General features: G+C 38.4%; 1 protein-coding gene across 1 annotated transcript in view; it reads left to right on the top strand.

Annotated features, from left to right (window-relative positions):
* The first annotated feature begins 1,020 nt into the window (after positions 1–1,020).
* The window catches only part of LOC149002221 (Early-responsive to dehydration stress protein (ERD4)), a 56,055-nt gene continuing 38,883 nt past the window's right edge, over positions 1,021–18,192 (top strand). The window contains exons 1-2 of the mRNA XM_089137478.1: positions 1,021–1,455; positions 13,169–13,315. Of these exons, the coding sequence (XP_088993604.1) occupies positions 1,172–1,455; positions 13,169–13,315 (431 nt within the window). The 5' untranslated portion in view covers positions 1,021–1,171. The remainder of the gene's footprint in view (positions 1,456–13,168; positions 13,316–18,192) is intronic.

Below are 18,192 nucleotides of genomic sequence, written 5' to 3'. Positions count from 1 at the left end.
TTATTTTTTTCACCACAGTTAATTAAGGGCTTGTTTAGTTACATGAGTTTGGAGATTTGAAATATCTAGATATTTCAAATTTATAGATTTCAAATCTATGGAGTCATAATTTATAAAATTAAATGTTTGGTTGTAAAATGAAATCTGTGAATTCATCCTAAAAAACTATTTGATTGACGTGATTTTTGTAAATGTGCAAATGTATAGTTTTTTTGAAAATCTCTGGATTTCACCCTTTACCCATAAATCTCTAGATTCATGAATCTAAAGATTTTTACAACCAAACAAATATAATTCTCAGATTCATGATTCCAAAGATTTGAAATCTCTGGATTCATGTAACCAAACTGGCCTTAAGGGTACCACTGTAACTTGAAAAAAGGGTAAATAAGTAAAGAGATAAATATAAGGGTATTTTGGAGTTTTTGAGAAAATATAAAGATGCAACATCATCAGTAAACTAACGGAACATAATGGTAGGGAGCAATAGTAATTGTAGACAAAGCTAAAGGTTGGATTAGTAATTTTGAAAATTAGAGGGGATACAATAGTAATAAAATCAAAATATAGGGACCAATAATAATTATCCCAAAAAAAAAGGAGTAAGCAAAAAGTTCGGTGAATCAGTGTTACTCTGTGTCGCCCATTGAAAACATTTACATAGCGCCCTCTATGTTGACCGCTGATGCAGCACCGTATCACCAATTATCGGATTCACATCCTCTGTAATTCTTTGTCCAATAATTCCCTACAATTCCCTCATAGGATTGTGCCATATGACATTTATGTAATCCAAAGGTTACTCAACAAACTAGAGTTTAAATAAAATTCAAATTTATAGGTGGGTTTAAATAAAATTTAAATTTAGTTTAAATTGAAAATTGATATTTATTCGATTACTTAAATGCCATATGTCACATCAACGATGGAATTACAGGGAATTGTAAGTAAAGGAATTATAGAGGATGTGAGTCTCCAGTTATCATTCTTTTGTTCCTGCAGCCATTGTTCATTGTTGGGACGCATGTCGCCTGTCCATGGGCCATAGCATGCGGCAGAGGCATTGTTCTGTGTGCCACGTACAAGCAAAACATGGCAACCCTCCAACACCTCTCTCACTCTGTTTCTCTGTGTGTTTGCTTCAGCCATTCGTTATTGATACGTTTGAGAAATGAATGCTGAAAGTCTACTAGCTTCAGCGGCCATTAACATTGGCCTTGCCTTGATTGTGCTTTCTCTGTTCTCAGTCTTGAAGAAGCAACCTTCAAATGCCCAAGTCTACTACCCTCTTCGTCTTGCTAGAAAAGACCAAATCCCTTGTGATGAGGGCTTCACGCTCTCCCGTTTACTCCCCTCTGTATCTTGGATTCCTTCTGCATTTCGAGTCTCCGAAGAAAAAATTCTTGAAACTAGTGGCCTTGATGCCCTTGTCGTCATCCGCCTCTTCAAGCTTGGGTAAGATACTCCATAGTCCATTCCTTGTTTTTTTATATGATTTAAACTTTTTACACCGATGAATCAATGATGAATTCGACATACCCAAAAAGAAAAAATACATTACATATTCAGCTTTCATTTTACTTTTTTTATATGCAGAACCTTACTTGTACGATATTGTGTATACTGAGAACTACCAACCTGTCTCTAGTGGTTCAATCTTAACTTAGGAATTACTTAACTTCTGCAGTTATCCTAACATAGAATTGCCTATCTAATCAAATTTTTTTGAATCTTAACTTGGGTGAACATCAAGGGGCAAAAAGAAGTGTGCCTCATAAACATGATTGGTTAGATGATACTAAACAGTTTGGGATGAGTTCAGTATATTTTCAGTTGAAATCAGAATTGAGAGAATAATTGTGCTTTGTCATTAACAATAGAGATCTCCTTTATTTATAATAATCATAGATTTAGAATTTGCTAGATCTTGCGAGAAATCTCATTGAGATCTTGTGAGAGATCTTGGTTTTCCTAATGTCGAGAGGAGATGACATTGCAAAATAATACCCCAATGGGATGTAGGTTCGACCAGATTTCGAACCAACTTATTCCACAAGTAGGACCAAGTTTTGCTTAAGATGGGCCCCGGAAAAAGGTCGAGTCTGCATATAATGTAGCTGTAGGCTGAGTCTCTCACCTTTTTGTCCAATTTTGTTGGAAGTATCACTGAAATTGCCCTTGCAGAATACCTTGTTTCCAAATGTAGAGTGATGTATTTTTCCCCATTCAACTGATTGGTGTGAACTAGATCCAGGAACACCCAATGAGGGCCTAGGGGACCCTATGGCCCTGCCAGCAACACAGGAATTCTGGCCAGCCCAAGGGTATTTTGGTAATATTTCAATTTTCAGTTGAGTCAGCTTAAAGTTCAGCTGGATCAGTATGTTTGTGGGACCTTAGATCTACTTTTGTTTTTCAATTTGAATCCATAGTTGTTAAGTTATTGCAGAGTCCTTGTTAGGGTAGGATTCCTAAGATGTGGAGGAGTCCTCTAGTTTTGTCCTAACTCTTGCTAGGATTTTGTGTCTACTGTTAGAATTCAATTTGGATTCTTCTAGAGTGAGATATGAAGATTCCTTGGGATGTGAACATGGTTGACCTCCCCTTGGCTGAACCCTAGAATGGGCTCCCTCTAGGGTTGGCCCAACCATCTAGGAGGGGTATTTTGGTCACTTTAGCCCTAATTTAGTGGTTGGTTTTTATTTTCAGAATTTTATCTTTCATTTTCTGAAGAGTTTCAGTTAGTTAGGAAGTCTAGTTTGAGTTAATTAAGAGTCCTTGAGTCTTCAGTTCAGCACATGGCAATTTAATTAAATAGAATTTAGCATGCGCTAATTAGAGTTTTAAGCTACTTAGAATTTTATTTCTGCATGTATCAATTAGGGTCCATTAGATCTTTTAGTTTTTATTTCAACGGTTGTAATTAATGTGGTGGGATTCTAATCTATAAAGGGATCCCACTTAGAGTTAATGTCTTTTTGTAGGTTATAAATAAGCCTACTCTTTCTTCATAAATAGAAGTTTGTGTATTGATAAAAAGTTCCCAAGGACCATGTTCTTGTTGAGGGAGCAATGGTGGATTTTGATGACTTCTTGTTCAATATTCAGCACTTTTCTTCAAGCTTCTTCAACTTCTGACATCTCTCTACGGCCTTCAAAACTTTCCAGCAGCCTTAACAAGTCAGTACAGTACCCCGACCCCTGCCCTCACCTCCCAATCCTATCACAAGCCCTAGGGATCCCCTCCCCCCACCATCGCTTCCCTCCCTCTCCCATTCCCCTGCAGTTACAGCAGCCCCCTACTCCTCCCCCACTTCCCTTAGACTCCCACAAGCTCTCCTCTGCCCCTCCCCAGTTCTGCGCACCACTCTAGACCACTCCCCCTTTCTGCCACATCACAGCAGCAGCATCCCCCACCCCCTGCGACTCCCTTAGCCCCTGCCCCTACGACCCTCCCCAACCCTTGTGGTAACCCCACACCTTCCCCTCTGTCAGGGACTTGCTTCCCCTCCCCTCTCTAGCTTGCGGCGACCAGGAAAACAGAAAAAAGAAAGAAAAGGGAAAAAGGAAGAAGAAAAGAAAGAGAGAAGTGTTATTCCTAAGTTGGTGACGATCTTGTAGTTATCAACCATACATGGACATGTCCACTACACACTACAATGTGGCTGGGTCTACCAGACAATGTCCCACCACTCTGCAATCAGAACACTCCAATATATGCAACACAAATTAACTAGAGACCCAAGACACCAAATTTTATGTGGTTTGGCCACACTGCCTACGTCCATATAGTAATATTCTATCTAGGGTTTCGTATATTACTCAATATTTTGACTGCAACAAACTACGGTCTAGGAACAACTATCCCTGCTTCAATCTGAAATGCAACTCAGACAAGGGCACACCCCAACCCCTAACAGCCCACTTGCGGTCTGACATTTAGTTCCCCAAATTACATCCATGATCTAAGTTTTTCATCACTAAACACAACCTAGGAAAAATAAAAATAAAAAAGTTGTGAATATGGGTTACCTAAACCTGTGTAGCCACTATGTTCTTTCTTTATCTTCCTCTCACAAGAACTCTATTGTCTTCTACTCATATTTGATGCATGATAGCAGAAATGACTTGATTTTTCTTCCCTCTAGTTCTTCTTTGCAATCATTCTCAGTTTCCCCCTATTTTTTTTTGTTCAGCAAGGATTCCTCCCTTTTTTTATTTTTTTTAATCTCAAGACTTGCTGCATCTTCTTTCTTTTTTTTTTTTTCAGCAAGGATTTTTCTTTATCTTGAATTTTTTTTTTAAAACACAGCCTTGCGTTGCACTTTTTCCTCTGTTCTTTTTTTAATATGGCTGCCTTGCAGCAACTTTCTTTCTTCTTCTTCTTCTCCTCCTCTTTTTCTCTCTCTCTCCAAATTGCAGCCTTGCAGTAACTTTCTTTCTTCCCTTTTTTTTCAATCATGGACAGCAAGTTCCCTCTGGTTTTCTTTTTTTTCTTTTATCGCAAGGATTCAGCCTGCCTTTTTTTTCTATACTGAATGCAGGCTAGCAGCAACTTGCCCCTTCCTCTTTTTTTTCTTGAATCAGGCTTGCAGCAGCAGCATACTTTTCTTCTCCTCAAAATGCAGTATAGCAGCAGCTCTTTTTTTCCCCTCTGATTTTCTTCTTGAATGCAAGTTACAGCAGCTTTTTTTCCTTCTTTCTCTCACTTGTTCTGCAATGGAAGTCACAATTCCAAATCTATAGCAGCAGCATATTTTTTTTCTTCTTTCTCCCCCTCTCTCTCTCTCTCTCTCTCTCTCTCTCTCTCTCTCTCTCTCTCTCTCTCAGCAATAGTAGGAAAAGGTAAGCTATTTCTTTTGTTGTTTAGCCCAACCGAAACCTTCTTAGAATTTGAAATAAAAACAATTTCAAATCCCCAGCAGCAGCATATTCCACTTTCCTTTCTATCCGGAATTCTTCTCAACTTGATTCCATGTGTACTGCTATACCATATCAAAACCAATAAGAAACAAACCATTGTTTGAACTGGCTCCCATACTTTGGTGACCCAACTTGGTTTGAACCCATCAATATACTTGATTTGAACCCATCTATTGAATTGATCATATCATCTCAAGTATCTCATTTAAGTTGCCAACAATAACAATACTTGCATTTTTAGCCAATGGATCAACAATCTCCCCCTTTGGAATTGTTGGCAACTCAGCGTCCTTTTCTCTTTTCTCTCCCCCTTTGACAACAAGTACAAAGGGTGCCTTGGCTCCCTCTATAATAGAGCTCCCCCTACATAGACTCAACCATAGGAGTACCCACTACATGTTCCTAACATATTGGGAGATGATATTCATATACTCTCTCACTTGCTCCCCCTTGGAGCCATCACTCCAAGCTTTACTCCAAATCTCTCAAAGCTATCTTTGGATAATGGTTTTGTGAAAAAATCAGCCACTTGATCTTTTATGGAAACAAATTCTAAGCTCACTTCACCTTCCATCACCTTTTCTTTCAAGAAGTGGTATCTTATATAAGATGCTTGGTCCGAGAATGTTGCATTGGATTCTTGGAGATATTGATAGCACTCTTGTTATCACACTTGATAGCCACGGGTTCATCACATTGGATGCAAAATCATAAATTTGTCTCTTCATCCAAGTCACTAGAGTATAGCTAGTTGCAGCTGCTATATATTTAGCTTTTGCCGTAGATAAAGATATAGTATCTTGCTTCCTCTGTGCCAAGCAACCAAACTTCTCCCCAAGTAGAATACACTTCCACTAGTAATCTTTTTATCATCAATGCTGTCAGCCCAATCTGCATCTGAGAAGGCTGTGAGTGTGAAGTCTTTAGACCTACGATATCATAACCCATATTCCATAGAACCTTTAAAGTATCTGAAAATTATTTTCACTGTTAGTTGACAAGTTTCCGTAGGGTTTGCTTGAAATCTTGACACTAAACACATTGCTTGTAAAATGTCTGGTCTTGATGTTGTTAGGGATAAGAGACTCCTAGTCATAGATCTATATAAGGTTTGATCAACTGAAGGGGACTCATCACTTGAGCTCAACTTGCACCCAACCACTATAGGTGTTCCCATTGGTTTGCAATCTTCTATAATGAATTTCTTTAACATACTTCATTTGAGAGATGAATATGCCATTCCTCATTTGATTTATTTCATTACTTGTGAACCCAAGAAGTAGGATAACTCTCCTAGCATGGATGTTTCAAATTCTGTCCTCATCTTCTTTGCAAAACCTTGATAGACTTCATCACAGTGACCTCCAAATATGATATCATCCACATAAACAACAATTACCAATTTACTACATCCTCAGCCATGACATAGTGGTTGCTTTCCACGGTTCTTTTTCTTAATCCAAATTGTAGCAAGTAATTGTCAAGTCTTAAGTACCAAGCTCTTGGAGCTTGTTTCAAACCAGATAATGCATACTTAATCTTGCATACCACATTTGGATTATCACCTATTTCAAATCCATCCGGCTGCTCAATGTAGACTTCTTTTTCTAAATCACCATTTAGAAAGGTTGATCTAACATTCATTTGATAAACTTTAAACCCCTTAAAGGTTGCCAAAGCTAGGAACATCCTAATGGATTCCAACGTTGCCACTGAAGCAAAATTTTCATCAAAATCTGTTCCTTCCACTTGAGCATATCCTTTTACACACCAATCTGGCCTTTTTTCTAACAACTTGCCCTTCTTCATTCAACCTGTTCCTAAATACCCACTTGATGCCAACTGCCAATAACATTCTTATCAATTGTTCTAGGAATTAATTCCCAAGTGTTGTTCTTTTCTATTTGGTCAAGCTCTTCATTCATTGTTATCACCCAACTTTCATCTTTACAAGCTTCATGAATTGACTTGGGCTTTTCTTAAGATATCAGTGAGAAAGTAGTATTCTTTTTCTTTATCATTCTTGTTTGTATCTCTTCATTTAGAGTGGCAATGATTTGATTAGGGGGATGCACTTTTGTCTATTTGTTATCCTTGGGTCTTCCATCTCTTTAGACTCATGTTCATCACACTCTACTACATGTGGTGTCTTATTTTCAAACCCTTAGTTATCATCAACATTGTAAAATGTAGGGTCCTTGGTGACAACAAATTTGGGCTGAAGTAAATTTCAATCTATCTTTATATCCAAGCTTTCTATAACCTTTCCAAGTCTTTTGTTAAAGTTCCTATATGCTTGCTTAGTTGCTTTTAGATGAATAACCCCAGAAAGATACCTTTATCAGCCCTATCATCAAACTTTCCCAATTTTTTTTTTCTCTTGATGAAACATTTGGATCCAAACGCTCTAAAAATGCTTCACGGTTGGCTTCTTTCCGTGCCACATTTCATATGGAGTTTTTGTTTCATTGGTCTCATCATGCACTTGTTTAAGATTTGGACTAAACTATAGACTCCTCTCCAAAACCGTTTTGATACATTGTTTTCAGGGAGCATTTTTCTTGACTTCTCTTGAATAGTTCGATTTTTCTTTCTACCACTTCATTTTGTTGTGAAGTTCTAGTAGCTGAATGTTGGATTTTTATGCCATGCTCACTAAAAAATTCTGAAAATTTTCTCCATGTATATTCCTTACCTTGATCTAACCTTAGGCATTTTATAGTGTTCCCTATTTCATTTTCAACTCTTTTCTTGAAAGCCATAAAGCTGTCTAGTGCTTGTGTCTTCTCTCTTAGAAAGGATACCCAAGTCATTCTTGTGCATTCATCAATAAAAACATGAAGTATCTTTCTCCTCTTGTAGCCTTTGTTCTTATAGGACCACATAAGTTTGTGAGAATCAAATCATGGGGGTTGTATATGTGATACTCCTTGGGCTTGTGAGTGGCTCTAGTTTGCTTCCCCTTTTAACATGGACCACATACATGGTTTGCAGGCCTCTTAATCTTTGGAAGATCTCTCACACTTTCCTCTTACTGAGCTTGGCAAGATTCTTGAAATTTATATGCCCTAACCTCTTGTGCCATAACAAGCTTTCATCCTCTTGACTCACCATGCACTTGTCTTCACTAGCATTTGATAGGAGATATAAATTTCCTATAGTCCTAGTTCCTTGAGCAACGATTTTGCCATTTTGTGACTTTTTCAGAAAATAACTTCATACCCACCATCACAAACTTGGCTTACACTAAGAAGATTGTATTTGAGCCCACTCATATATGACATTATTTGATGTCAACTTTCCTTTATCCAACTTAATTGAGCCTCTACTTTTAATCTTGGCTCCATCGTTGTTGCCAAATCTCATCGAGCCACCTTTCATTGCATCCAAAATTGAGAACCTATTCTTGTCACCTGTCATATGGGTGAAACACCCATTGTCAAGAATCCAAAGTGCAACACTACTATGAGCCTTGAAAGCTATTTTCACTACCAAAGAATTTGCCTTTTCTTTTTGTCCTTTCTCGAATATTGCTTGGTTACACTCATATGGAGCATAAGGGATCTTGCTACTTCTAACAAATGCCCTATGTTTGCATTTGGCTACACCATTTTGTTGTGGTGTGTATGAGCAACTAGATTGATGGAGAATGCCTTTGGTGGAACATAAATCAGAAATTGCATTTTGCATGTACTTTTGAATAGTATTGGTACAAAAAATTTTAACAGACGTATTGAATTGAGTAGAAATTCAGCAAAAAACTTCACTCCAATCCTTTATTAAAAAACAACTAGCTAAGTCTGGAAAGTCATTTTCAAAAATAATAAAGTACTTAAAACCAAATCGATTAGGAATATGACCAGGCCCCAAACATTGGAATGAACTAAAGAAAACAAAATTGTACTTTTAGGTTCTGTCCTACGATGTTTACCTAACTCACATGTCTCACAATTTATTACAGTAACATTCTTGCAATTAGGTACTACCAACCTAAGCCTACTAGGAGAAAGATGTCCCAAGCGATAATGCCAGTCTAACATTGTATGCCTTCGTAGTAGAAGAATCAAAATTCTTCTTTCTCAATTCCTCCACCCATCCATCTTTTGGTTTGAAGATCCTAAAATTCAAAAAAGGTCGGAAAGAACAATACAAGACAATTTAAGGCTTTAACAATACAACTTACAGAAATAAGTTTCACTGGAAATTTGGGAATAAATAAGATAGAGGAAATGTTCAAATTTGGTAAAGGAGAAACACTTCCATTATTGATGGCGGAAGACTTTTCACCATTAACCATAACAATAGGAGTAAGGTTAGAAAACTCTAGAAAATCTAATAATGATGAGATACCTATCATATGTTCGGATGCCCTAGTGTCTACAATCCAGGAATCTAAAGCATAAGACTTAGTAGATATATTTGGGCAAGATTGGAAGTGGATGTACTTTGACTCTGCTCTAACTGTTGTAGGCGCTACAGGAACATACCTAGATGAGTTGTCAGTGGGGTTTTCTCCAATGGATGCTGTCATATTAACATAATTCTTGCCCACTCAGGACGACCTTGTTTATCCCAACAACTTTCTTCAGTGTGATTTTGTTTGCCACAGTAAGAGCAAAACCAATTGCCTTTTGATAAGTTTGGAGGAATATGGCTTCCTCCCCCTCCTCTTCCTTGGCCATTATCCCTTCTGCATGATGGATGGGAGCCACAGCCATGACCAGCAACCATTGCTGCATTCTGGTTGCTTCCTTGGGTGCTTTTATGTCCACTGATACATAATAATCTGCAGAAGGCATTACTTTGAGTATGAACTATTTCAGATGTTAAAATTTGACTTTGACCTGTAGAAAACTCTGGATTTAGATCAGCCAACAATTTCGAAACATAGAACTCAACCCTCTACGTCTTTTAAGTTTCAAGATTAGTGGTGAGTGGCTGATGTTGTTGCATTTCTTCAACTAATCCCTTAAATCCACTATAATACTCCACTAATGGGTGGCTATTCTGAGAATAATTGAACATCTGATTATGTAAGTCATACACATAAAATTATTTTTTTCTTGACCAAAGGAATCTCGCAAGGCCTCCCAGATTTGCTTGAATGTGTCATAAAACATAATGTTATTTTCAATAGAAGAATCAACACTATTCTAAATCCATGCCTTAACCACAGCATCTTCACGAGTGCACGTTTCATTGTGGAGACCATGGTTACGTCCTTCGAATCAACAGCAGGACAATCTACTGAGGTGCAATTGCAGAAAAGAAGGAGAAACAGGAGAGATGAAAAGAGAGTGAGAAGAGAATGAGAAGAAGAAGAGGTGGCAGAGATGATTCTGGTAGTGCAGTCTCTCCCCTCCAGAATGTTTTATTTATAGTAGATGAATACAAGCCCAAAACCAGATCCAAAAACAATGGGAATCCATCCTACTAATTTTAGGTACATTCCAAAATAAAAAACAACCTTCTAAGATCTAAATCTGTCACAAAAAGGAAAGACAATGTAAGACTAAATCTGCCACAACAGAGTCTTCTGTTTCCTATTTTGTAGTACAAAATCCAAACTTTTCTATTCTGTAACAAAATCTGTCAGCTTGCTTTCCACGACTCAGACTTTCTTTGTTTGTCACATATGAATCGCAATAAAAGGCAACATGGGTTACTATGGACCAAGTTGGTAGGTAAAAATGACCTAGTAGGTATGGGATAAGGCTCTATTCTCCTTCTCGTGTGTAGCATCACACGTGGCCAAATGATGACAATCAGTTACTAGCATTTCAAAGTCTCTACTGAGGAACTGTTAGGGTACTTAAGGAACCATGTTGCAGAAGAAATTCTAAACCACTTGCAACAACTCGAACAGGAGAGCAGCAAAAGTAGTACTCATAACATAACTGCTATAAACCATATAGCGGTAATTGAAGCACCATCGATATTAAGGTAGCAAATGCATCAGAAGAAGAGCTGAGAACCAGTAGCATGTTCCAGAGATCCAAAAAATAGCGAATTAACTCATTAAAGTTACGGAACCAGCTGCAACAATCTTAAAGTAGCAGGTAGAACAGGGTTCTATTTATCTGACTATATAAGACAACAAGTAATCTACTCACCAATAGCACTTTATTGTTCACAAGGTCTCAGTATTAACAATCACAAAGCAGCCCCCTTCACTAGGAGAAAAGAGATTGATGTCGATTCTGGTAAGCAGGGCAGCAGAACTAATCATCCTTGTAATATTCGATCTACCAGAATAATGAACACAATTGAAGTAGATTTGGTGAATAAAGCAACCACACCATTTAAAGAAAATTTCCCAAACACTTGTAGTACTCCAGACCAGTAATAGGATCATTTGGAAGGGCATCACGGCATCAACGGAATTTTTCAAAGCAGAAGAGTTCAAGAAAACAGGAGTAGCAGTAATATAATTTGCAGCAGAATTCATTACAGCACCAACAGAGTTTTCCAGAGCAGAAAAACTCAATAAAACAAGGGCAGCGGTGGTGTATCTTGCTGCAGAATCTTATAGCATCAAAACTAGGGGGTGATGCTTTTCTCTTGCAATCCAAATAGTGGCAGCAGAATCAAAAAGAATCCGATGACATGAGTACGGCGCAGATCGAACTTCAGATTTGCACAAAAAGCTGTTCGGTAGCAGAAAATTGTAGATGTGTTTTACTACGAATAAAACAGCAGATCAGAGGTCTTGGATTGTCCAGATTGGATTAGTCCGTCAATGAAGAAAATCACTTCGATAGTGTAGATATTGATCTTCAGAAGTCAACCCAAAAAAAAAAAAAAGAAGGTAAAAAGAGAAAAACCTTGTGCTAGATCAGGAACTCAGCAGTAGGCTTTCGCTGGATCTTTACCCTATATCAGATCTTGATTTGCAGCAAATAGTAAGCCCAGTGCTCGGGGTCTTTCTTGTAGTATTAGATATGCAAAGGATTCACCTCATTAGTTGCCAAAGAGGGGTCCTAAAGGCAGTAAGGGTGATTGCACCAGAAAAAAACTGAGCAGCAGAGAGAGAAGCAGGAGTCCCTTAGCTGACTATAGATGCTCTGACACAATGTTAGGATTTCAGTACCTGTAATCAGCCTAGGGACTGAAAGAAGATTGAGAAAGAAGAAGAATCATCAAGAGAAGATGACAGCAGCCTATTGCAAGTTTTTGTGGAGGACAGCCTGCGACTTAGAGTCAGGAAACCTCCTAATTGAAGGATATGTTTATAATATTATTAGAACTAATAAAATACCACATTTTCCCCTCACTAACTTAACGGCAGAATACATGACTAGAAAGAGAAAAACAACCCTAGAAACCAACTAAGAGTAGAGGGACAAGGGTGTCCTTACCAGTCGGTGATAGCTAGAGACCCAGCTATTGCTGCTGGACTTCAACAACACCTATCATCACAACAAAGTGACACCTGGAATCCTAGGCAGTGCCTAGTGGACTCCTTGACAACTATGCTTCTCATCAACTCTAATAAGAGCATAGTTGTCAAGGCGTCGCCTAGGCAACCCCTTGGCGCCGTGGCTATTTTTTGGCCTTATCGCCTAGGCAACGCCTCTACGCCTTGCTTGGTGTCACCTTGAATTTCATTGTCCTCTATCGCCTCGCCTTGCCTTGTCGCCTTGACAAGTATGAATAAGAGTACTAATTAAATAACATGCATCAGAGTCGATAAGGACTAAATAATTGACGAATTAAAAAAACTGAGTATGGGGCTTCTTGAGCCCATTAATATGCTGATCTGCTGCAGATCAGCAAGATTTGGGTTTCACTTGGGCTTTGAACTGGTGATCAAATCTGAGAGGCCTAATTAGGGGGCTGGACCTGCATCAAGCTCACTCCTGATTTCATAAAAGTTTAGTACAGGATCCATTTACTAGGACAGAAAATGTCTGGTTTCTCAGAGCTCAATCGATCTTCTTGTGTTCTTCCCTGAATTTATCGCTCTCAGCATGTACTTTGAGGATTTCTGAAACTCTTTGCTGTCTTTTGTTTCTCAAAGCTATGGTGGCTTCTATCTCAGAAGATCACATGGGGCCAGAGGTTACAATCCCAAATTCACTTGCAATGTGCAAAGTTTTTCTTTCATTTAATGGCTCTCTTTAAAATTATTATTTTATTTTTGGTTTATGAAACGTGATTCTAGGCTTCTAGCATTAACATTCTGTCAGTCAACATGAGAACTTTTGAAATCTGATCCTCATACTAATTCCTTTCTAATGTGCAGAATCAAATTTTTCATGGCTTGTTCGGTAATTGGATTAGTGTTTCTTCTACCAATCAATTACACTGGCCAGCATGATTCTTGTATAAGTGACCTCTCCTATTCATTGGATTGTTTCACAATTACCAATATTAGTGGAGGCTCTAACAGGTCAGGCTTTCTTGTTTGTTAAACAAATTTTATACACCAAATATACATTTTCTTGCCATTCGGAGCAAAAGGACAATTTTTATCTTTTCCCTTTCTCCTTTGTAGTACATTCATTAAACAACTTTTCTTTGGGTCAGCAACAATTTGTCTATATTTCATTTGTCTGGAATTTACTACTGCTGCTATTGTGGAGTGATGCAAATCCAGCACAAAATTGGGTTAAACATGGACACATCATTTGAGTGCGAAATTCCCATACTAAATTTTATTTTTAGTTGTTTACTTAAATCAACTAAACCAATTGTTCAATTTAAGCTGGCAGAAATTTCCTTGTGAGTTTCTTGAGTCCTCTATATAGTTATTGTGAAATCCAGCCCAAAACCTAAATTAGACACCCTATTTGTTTTGGATGAAGAAGAACTTGTTTGATGTTTGACCTTGAAGTTGGACCTTGAGTATGGTGTTGATATGTTTAGAAGGTCCTAGGAAGTCAAGTCGGACCTCTCCCTTAGTGTAGATTCGAAAACCCATAGAAAATTGATGATGGATTCCCTACTTGAAGAGCTTGGTTGATTTAGAAAGGATGCACCTTGATGAAGAAGATTGGTTGATGACCTTGAGCTGGTTTGATATGATTTAAGCCATTTTCCTATGCTAGGTGTTATAGTTGTTGTGTAGAAGTTTCGTTTGATTCGATGAGAAAGGCCCTCAATCCCTATTTTAGGCTATCTTTGTCTGGTCTGGGTCGGCCTGCTCCCACCCACTCGACCCAAGCAACGATCCGAGCGTCTTCTGTTTGGTCCTTATTGCTATATATACCTCATAACTTCGTGTTTTTAGTATCCCTAGCCTCCAAAACACCTGGAGACGAAGGAAACTCATCTCCAAGCCTCCATTGGTGTGGAAGAAGATCTACATTCAACTCTCAGCTTTCTCTCTCTTGTTTTCTTAATCAAAGGTTAGTATTCAATCTATTATGCTATTGATTCATTCTTATTATGATCATTCTCTTCTCGATCTGAGATTATGAGAGATATTGCATCTCTGCAATCATATCTTCTACAATCTCTTCTCTTTCTATAAGCTATGATTTCATATTCATTCTTTACATGATTTTCATGATTTATTCTTAAACTATGATCATGTTCTTATTTTGATTTCTTCTAGCATATTAGATGCATCTCTATGATCATTCTTACTCTTGATTTCTGTATTCATGTACTAGAATGAGATCTCATCATCTCTAGTTCATCTCTTTCATTCATAGCTTGTTTTCAATGAAAACCATGTTGTTTTCCAATTAGAAAGTCTTGTTTTCCAAAATAGAAACTATGATTCTAAATTAGTAAGTAATGGTTTTAATGGTGTTTGATGTCTAAATTATGCTTTTTAGTCTTAGACTACTGTGTTGGACATTCCCTCCAAGTTTCGTCGCATTCCGGTTTGTGTAGCATAGGTTTCGGATCAGATTCTCTTTTTATTTCCGGATTTGCTCTTGGGCAGATTGCCTGGGTCGACTGGAGCACTCACCCGCCAATCACCCGCAGACATCAACTCGTTTTTCATCCGTTTCGACTCCAATCTTTTGGAATCACTTCTTATGACCTATACATGTTTTGTCAGCTTGTTTAGGTGATTTTGGATCTGTTCTCTGATTTATTATTTGAAGACTATAAGTTCGGATTACGAGGTGAGTATTCCAACTCACAATATGCCTATTTACATGTCTTTATGTATTATGACATGAATGCATGATTTAGCTACTGTTATGTTAGTTTCCATTATGATATGAATGCTGTAAGTACAGTAGGATCTTATTTCCTTATTTACATTATGTACTTGATCATAAATGAATACTTATTCATGTATGTTTCTTATTCATTTAATCTTGTCTTATTATACTCTTCTATTTGATGAGATATCTGTCGTGGATGATATGACTGAATTATGATTGTGATTGTTTAGGTATGATTTGGGATTGGGGAATGTCCTTTTGACATTTCTGTCCTTGGACCTCATTGGGAGTAGTATGGGATATTTCCAATGTTGCCCTTTGAAGCTTTCCGGATTATTTGTTGTCATACTTAGGACTTGTCTAGCAGTGTTTGGCTAGGTTATACCCCTGTTATATCGGACCCGATTCGGAGGGTATTGAGACCGACGACCCGTGGTAGCATGGAGATTCATGGGCGCTCAGACCGGTAACCAACCCGTGAGGGGACATGAATCACATTGTGGGGGCCATTTATGGGTAGGGTTGCATATGGATAGACTTGGGCTCATGGGAGTTCAAGACCGGTAACCAACCCGTGAGAGGACATGAGAGCTTCCCGTTTACTATATGTGGATGACCTATGGGTTGATGAGTCCGTAGTCGGGACTATGCTGACTCTAGTGTGAGGATCTGGAAAGGATCGCGGGGGCGAGGAATGGGCGTATCTGGATCTGAGTTGATATGACTAAGTAGAAGACTTGCATTGAGCTAGGCTTTACCTTGACATGCGCCAATACTTAGACCAACGGTTATGTGAGAGGCGGTGACTTAACCCCAGCCATGGATTGTCCAAGATGGATGAAGGACCCTTTGCCAACCGGCGTTGTGAGATGAGACCTACCCAAAGAAGTATGGTGCTATGACTTAAAGCATGTCTGCCAATAGAGACCAGCATACATATATAGAGTTAGAACTTAGAAGCATATTTGCATATATTGTTTCATATCATTTCATATATGTTTGTTTGTGAATGCATGTGAAGATGCTATTGTGTATGGATTACTTGCTAAGTTCTTTTGAGCTTACCCTTCGGGGGACTTGTTTTTAGATGACATTGCAGGTACGAAAGAGAACCCGTGCACTAGCATAGAGAACCAACCTTTCCTTATATGGTACAGCTCCGGATGTCCTTGGACAAGGTAATGAACAGCGAGGCAGCCAACACTCGGATTTGGGCTGCATTGATGGCTCCTATTGATGGCAGCCGGCATCATCTTATTTGTCGATGGGATCGTGCGCTAGATGCTGATCTGAAGCTTCAAGAGCATGACCCTAAAGTGAAGAGGATGAAGACTGAAGAAGAAGAAGAGCCGACTGAAGAAGTGGATTAGATTCTCTTGTTTCTTCTAGACTTTTATTTTACTTGTATTAGCTTAGAGCTTGTTTTAGATTTCGATCTACCTTCCGCATATGTTGTGGGGTATATTTCCGCTATACTCTACAGTTGTCTTTTGATTTGGTATCTTGTTATTCCGCACTTTGATATTCTTTAGTGATCCTTCTGTGATCCTTTCTTGACTTTTATTATTAACTTATTAGAATACAATGATTTGTTCTTGCTTTTGATTATGTTATTGTGCTAAATGGATATGATCGTTCCTAACCTTGATCTTTTGGGCTGTGGATCACTCCCCCGGGTAACCTAGATAGGGTATAGGCTGGGTGTATTTGGGCGGGATGTGCCAGTTATGCTATATATATATTTTTAAATTTAAGCTGTACTTTGTCGAGGCTTAGTCTTTCAGTACTCCTAGTTCTGACCCAAGTTTAAGTCTTAGTTGTTTTTCAAGTCCTATTTCAAGAATGAACTTCTGTTATAAAGCTAAAGAAACACAGCCTAAAGCACTGCCCCATCAATTGGAAAGAACACTAAGACTGATTATTTGCTTAAGCTCGCTGCCTTATTGTGAGGGTTTGCTATTTTACTGAGTTAATGTCAAATCTTGGTAAGATACCTCCAAGAGTTTGAGTTCCCAGGGTTCTTAGTGAAATGAAGCTAGACCCCGCTGTGGCTGAATAGACCACCTTCAAGAAGCCATTCCATCTCCTGGACAGCACCTACCAAGTTCCCACATTAAGGTAATCTGGAGGCCTATATCCAAAGCCCCTTCCCTATGAACTCTTTTTTTAATTCTTAATTGGTTTTTTTTGGACTTTCACCAATCTAACCATCCAAGTTGTCCCAAAATCTAACCATCAGCTGTGTAATCGTCACCTATCATGAAACGAAGTTAAGCCTATTCATCCAAAAAGAAAAGTTACGTCCTTTCCTAACTTTGAAAACCAACACTTCTTTAATTTCCATACTCCCTAACACCGTAAAAATGAGAAACCCCCTAATTTCCAATTTAGCTATCCAAATACATTCAAGATTGGAGGATTATATTCATATTGTTAACCTACATTCCCTCCAAGTTTAAGCCCATTACCTAGCCCTAGAATCCATCAATTTTTGATTGAAGCCTAATTCTTGACATGAAAATCAAGAAATCCAATTACTTGATAACCATCCAACCAAATCCTTTCAACTTAGAGTGGATTCCCCTCACCATATGAACTCCATTAGATCTAAGTTTCTTCTTGTTCTGCAACACTTAGGTCATCCAAAGACTTCATTTAGATTTATTCTTGTTTCTCTCAATTTCAAGAAGCCTCCCTATGTATAAATCCTAACCTAACCCACCCCATCTGAATCCATATGAAACCATCTATCTAGCATCTCCATCACCAGTCACAAAGAACATCAAAGCTAGCCCATTCGCGATCAAGACCTCTATATACACCATGACCAAAGCTACCTAAACCTAACTCTTTTTGTCCTATAAGTTGTCCCTGATCAAAATCTTGGATGAACTGGGTCCTAGACTCCTAGCTGATAACATGGTGGGAGATCTCGCGAGATCTCGCCGAGATCTCACGAGATATCTCGTTTTTTCACCTTGGCGAGACGAGATGGAGGGCGAGAGCAAAGAGTTGGGATATCTCGCTTGAAATCTCGCCATATGTTGCTATATCTTGCTATAACTCGCCATATCTCGCCTTAGATCTTGTTGGAACTCTCAATTTTTACCTTTTTTTGTGGATTTTGGCTGAATTTTCACTT

The sequence above is a fragment of the Hakea prostrata genome, chromosome 10, assembly GCF_041222555.1.
Source record: "Hakea prostrata isolate BN-2017 chromosome 10, UWA_Hpros_2, whole genome shotgun sequence".
In the NCBI taxonomy this organism is placed as follows: Eukaryota; Viridiplantae; Streptophyta; class Magnoliopsida; order Proteales; family Proteaceae; genus Hakea; species Hakea prostrata.
This window is presented reverse-complemented; position numbering and strand designations above follow the sequence as displayed.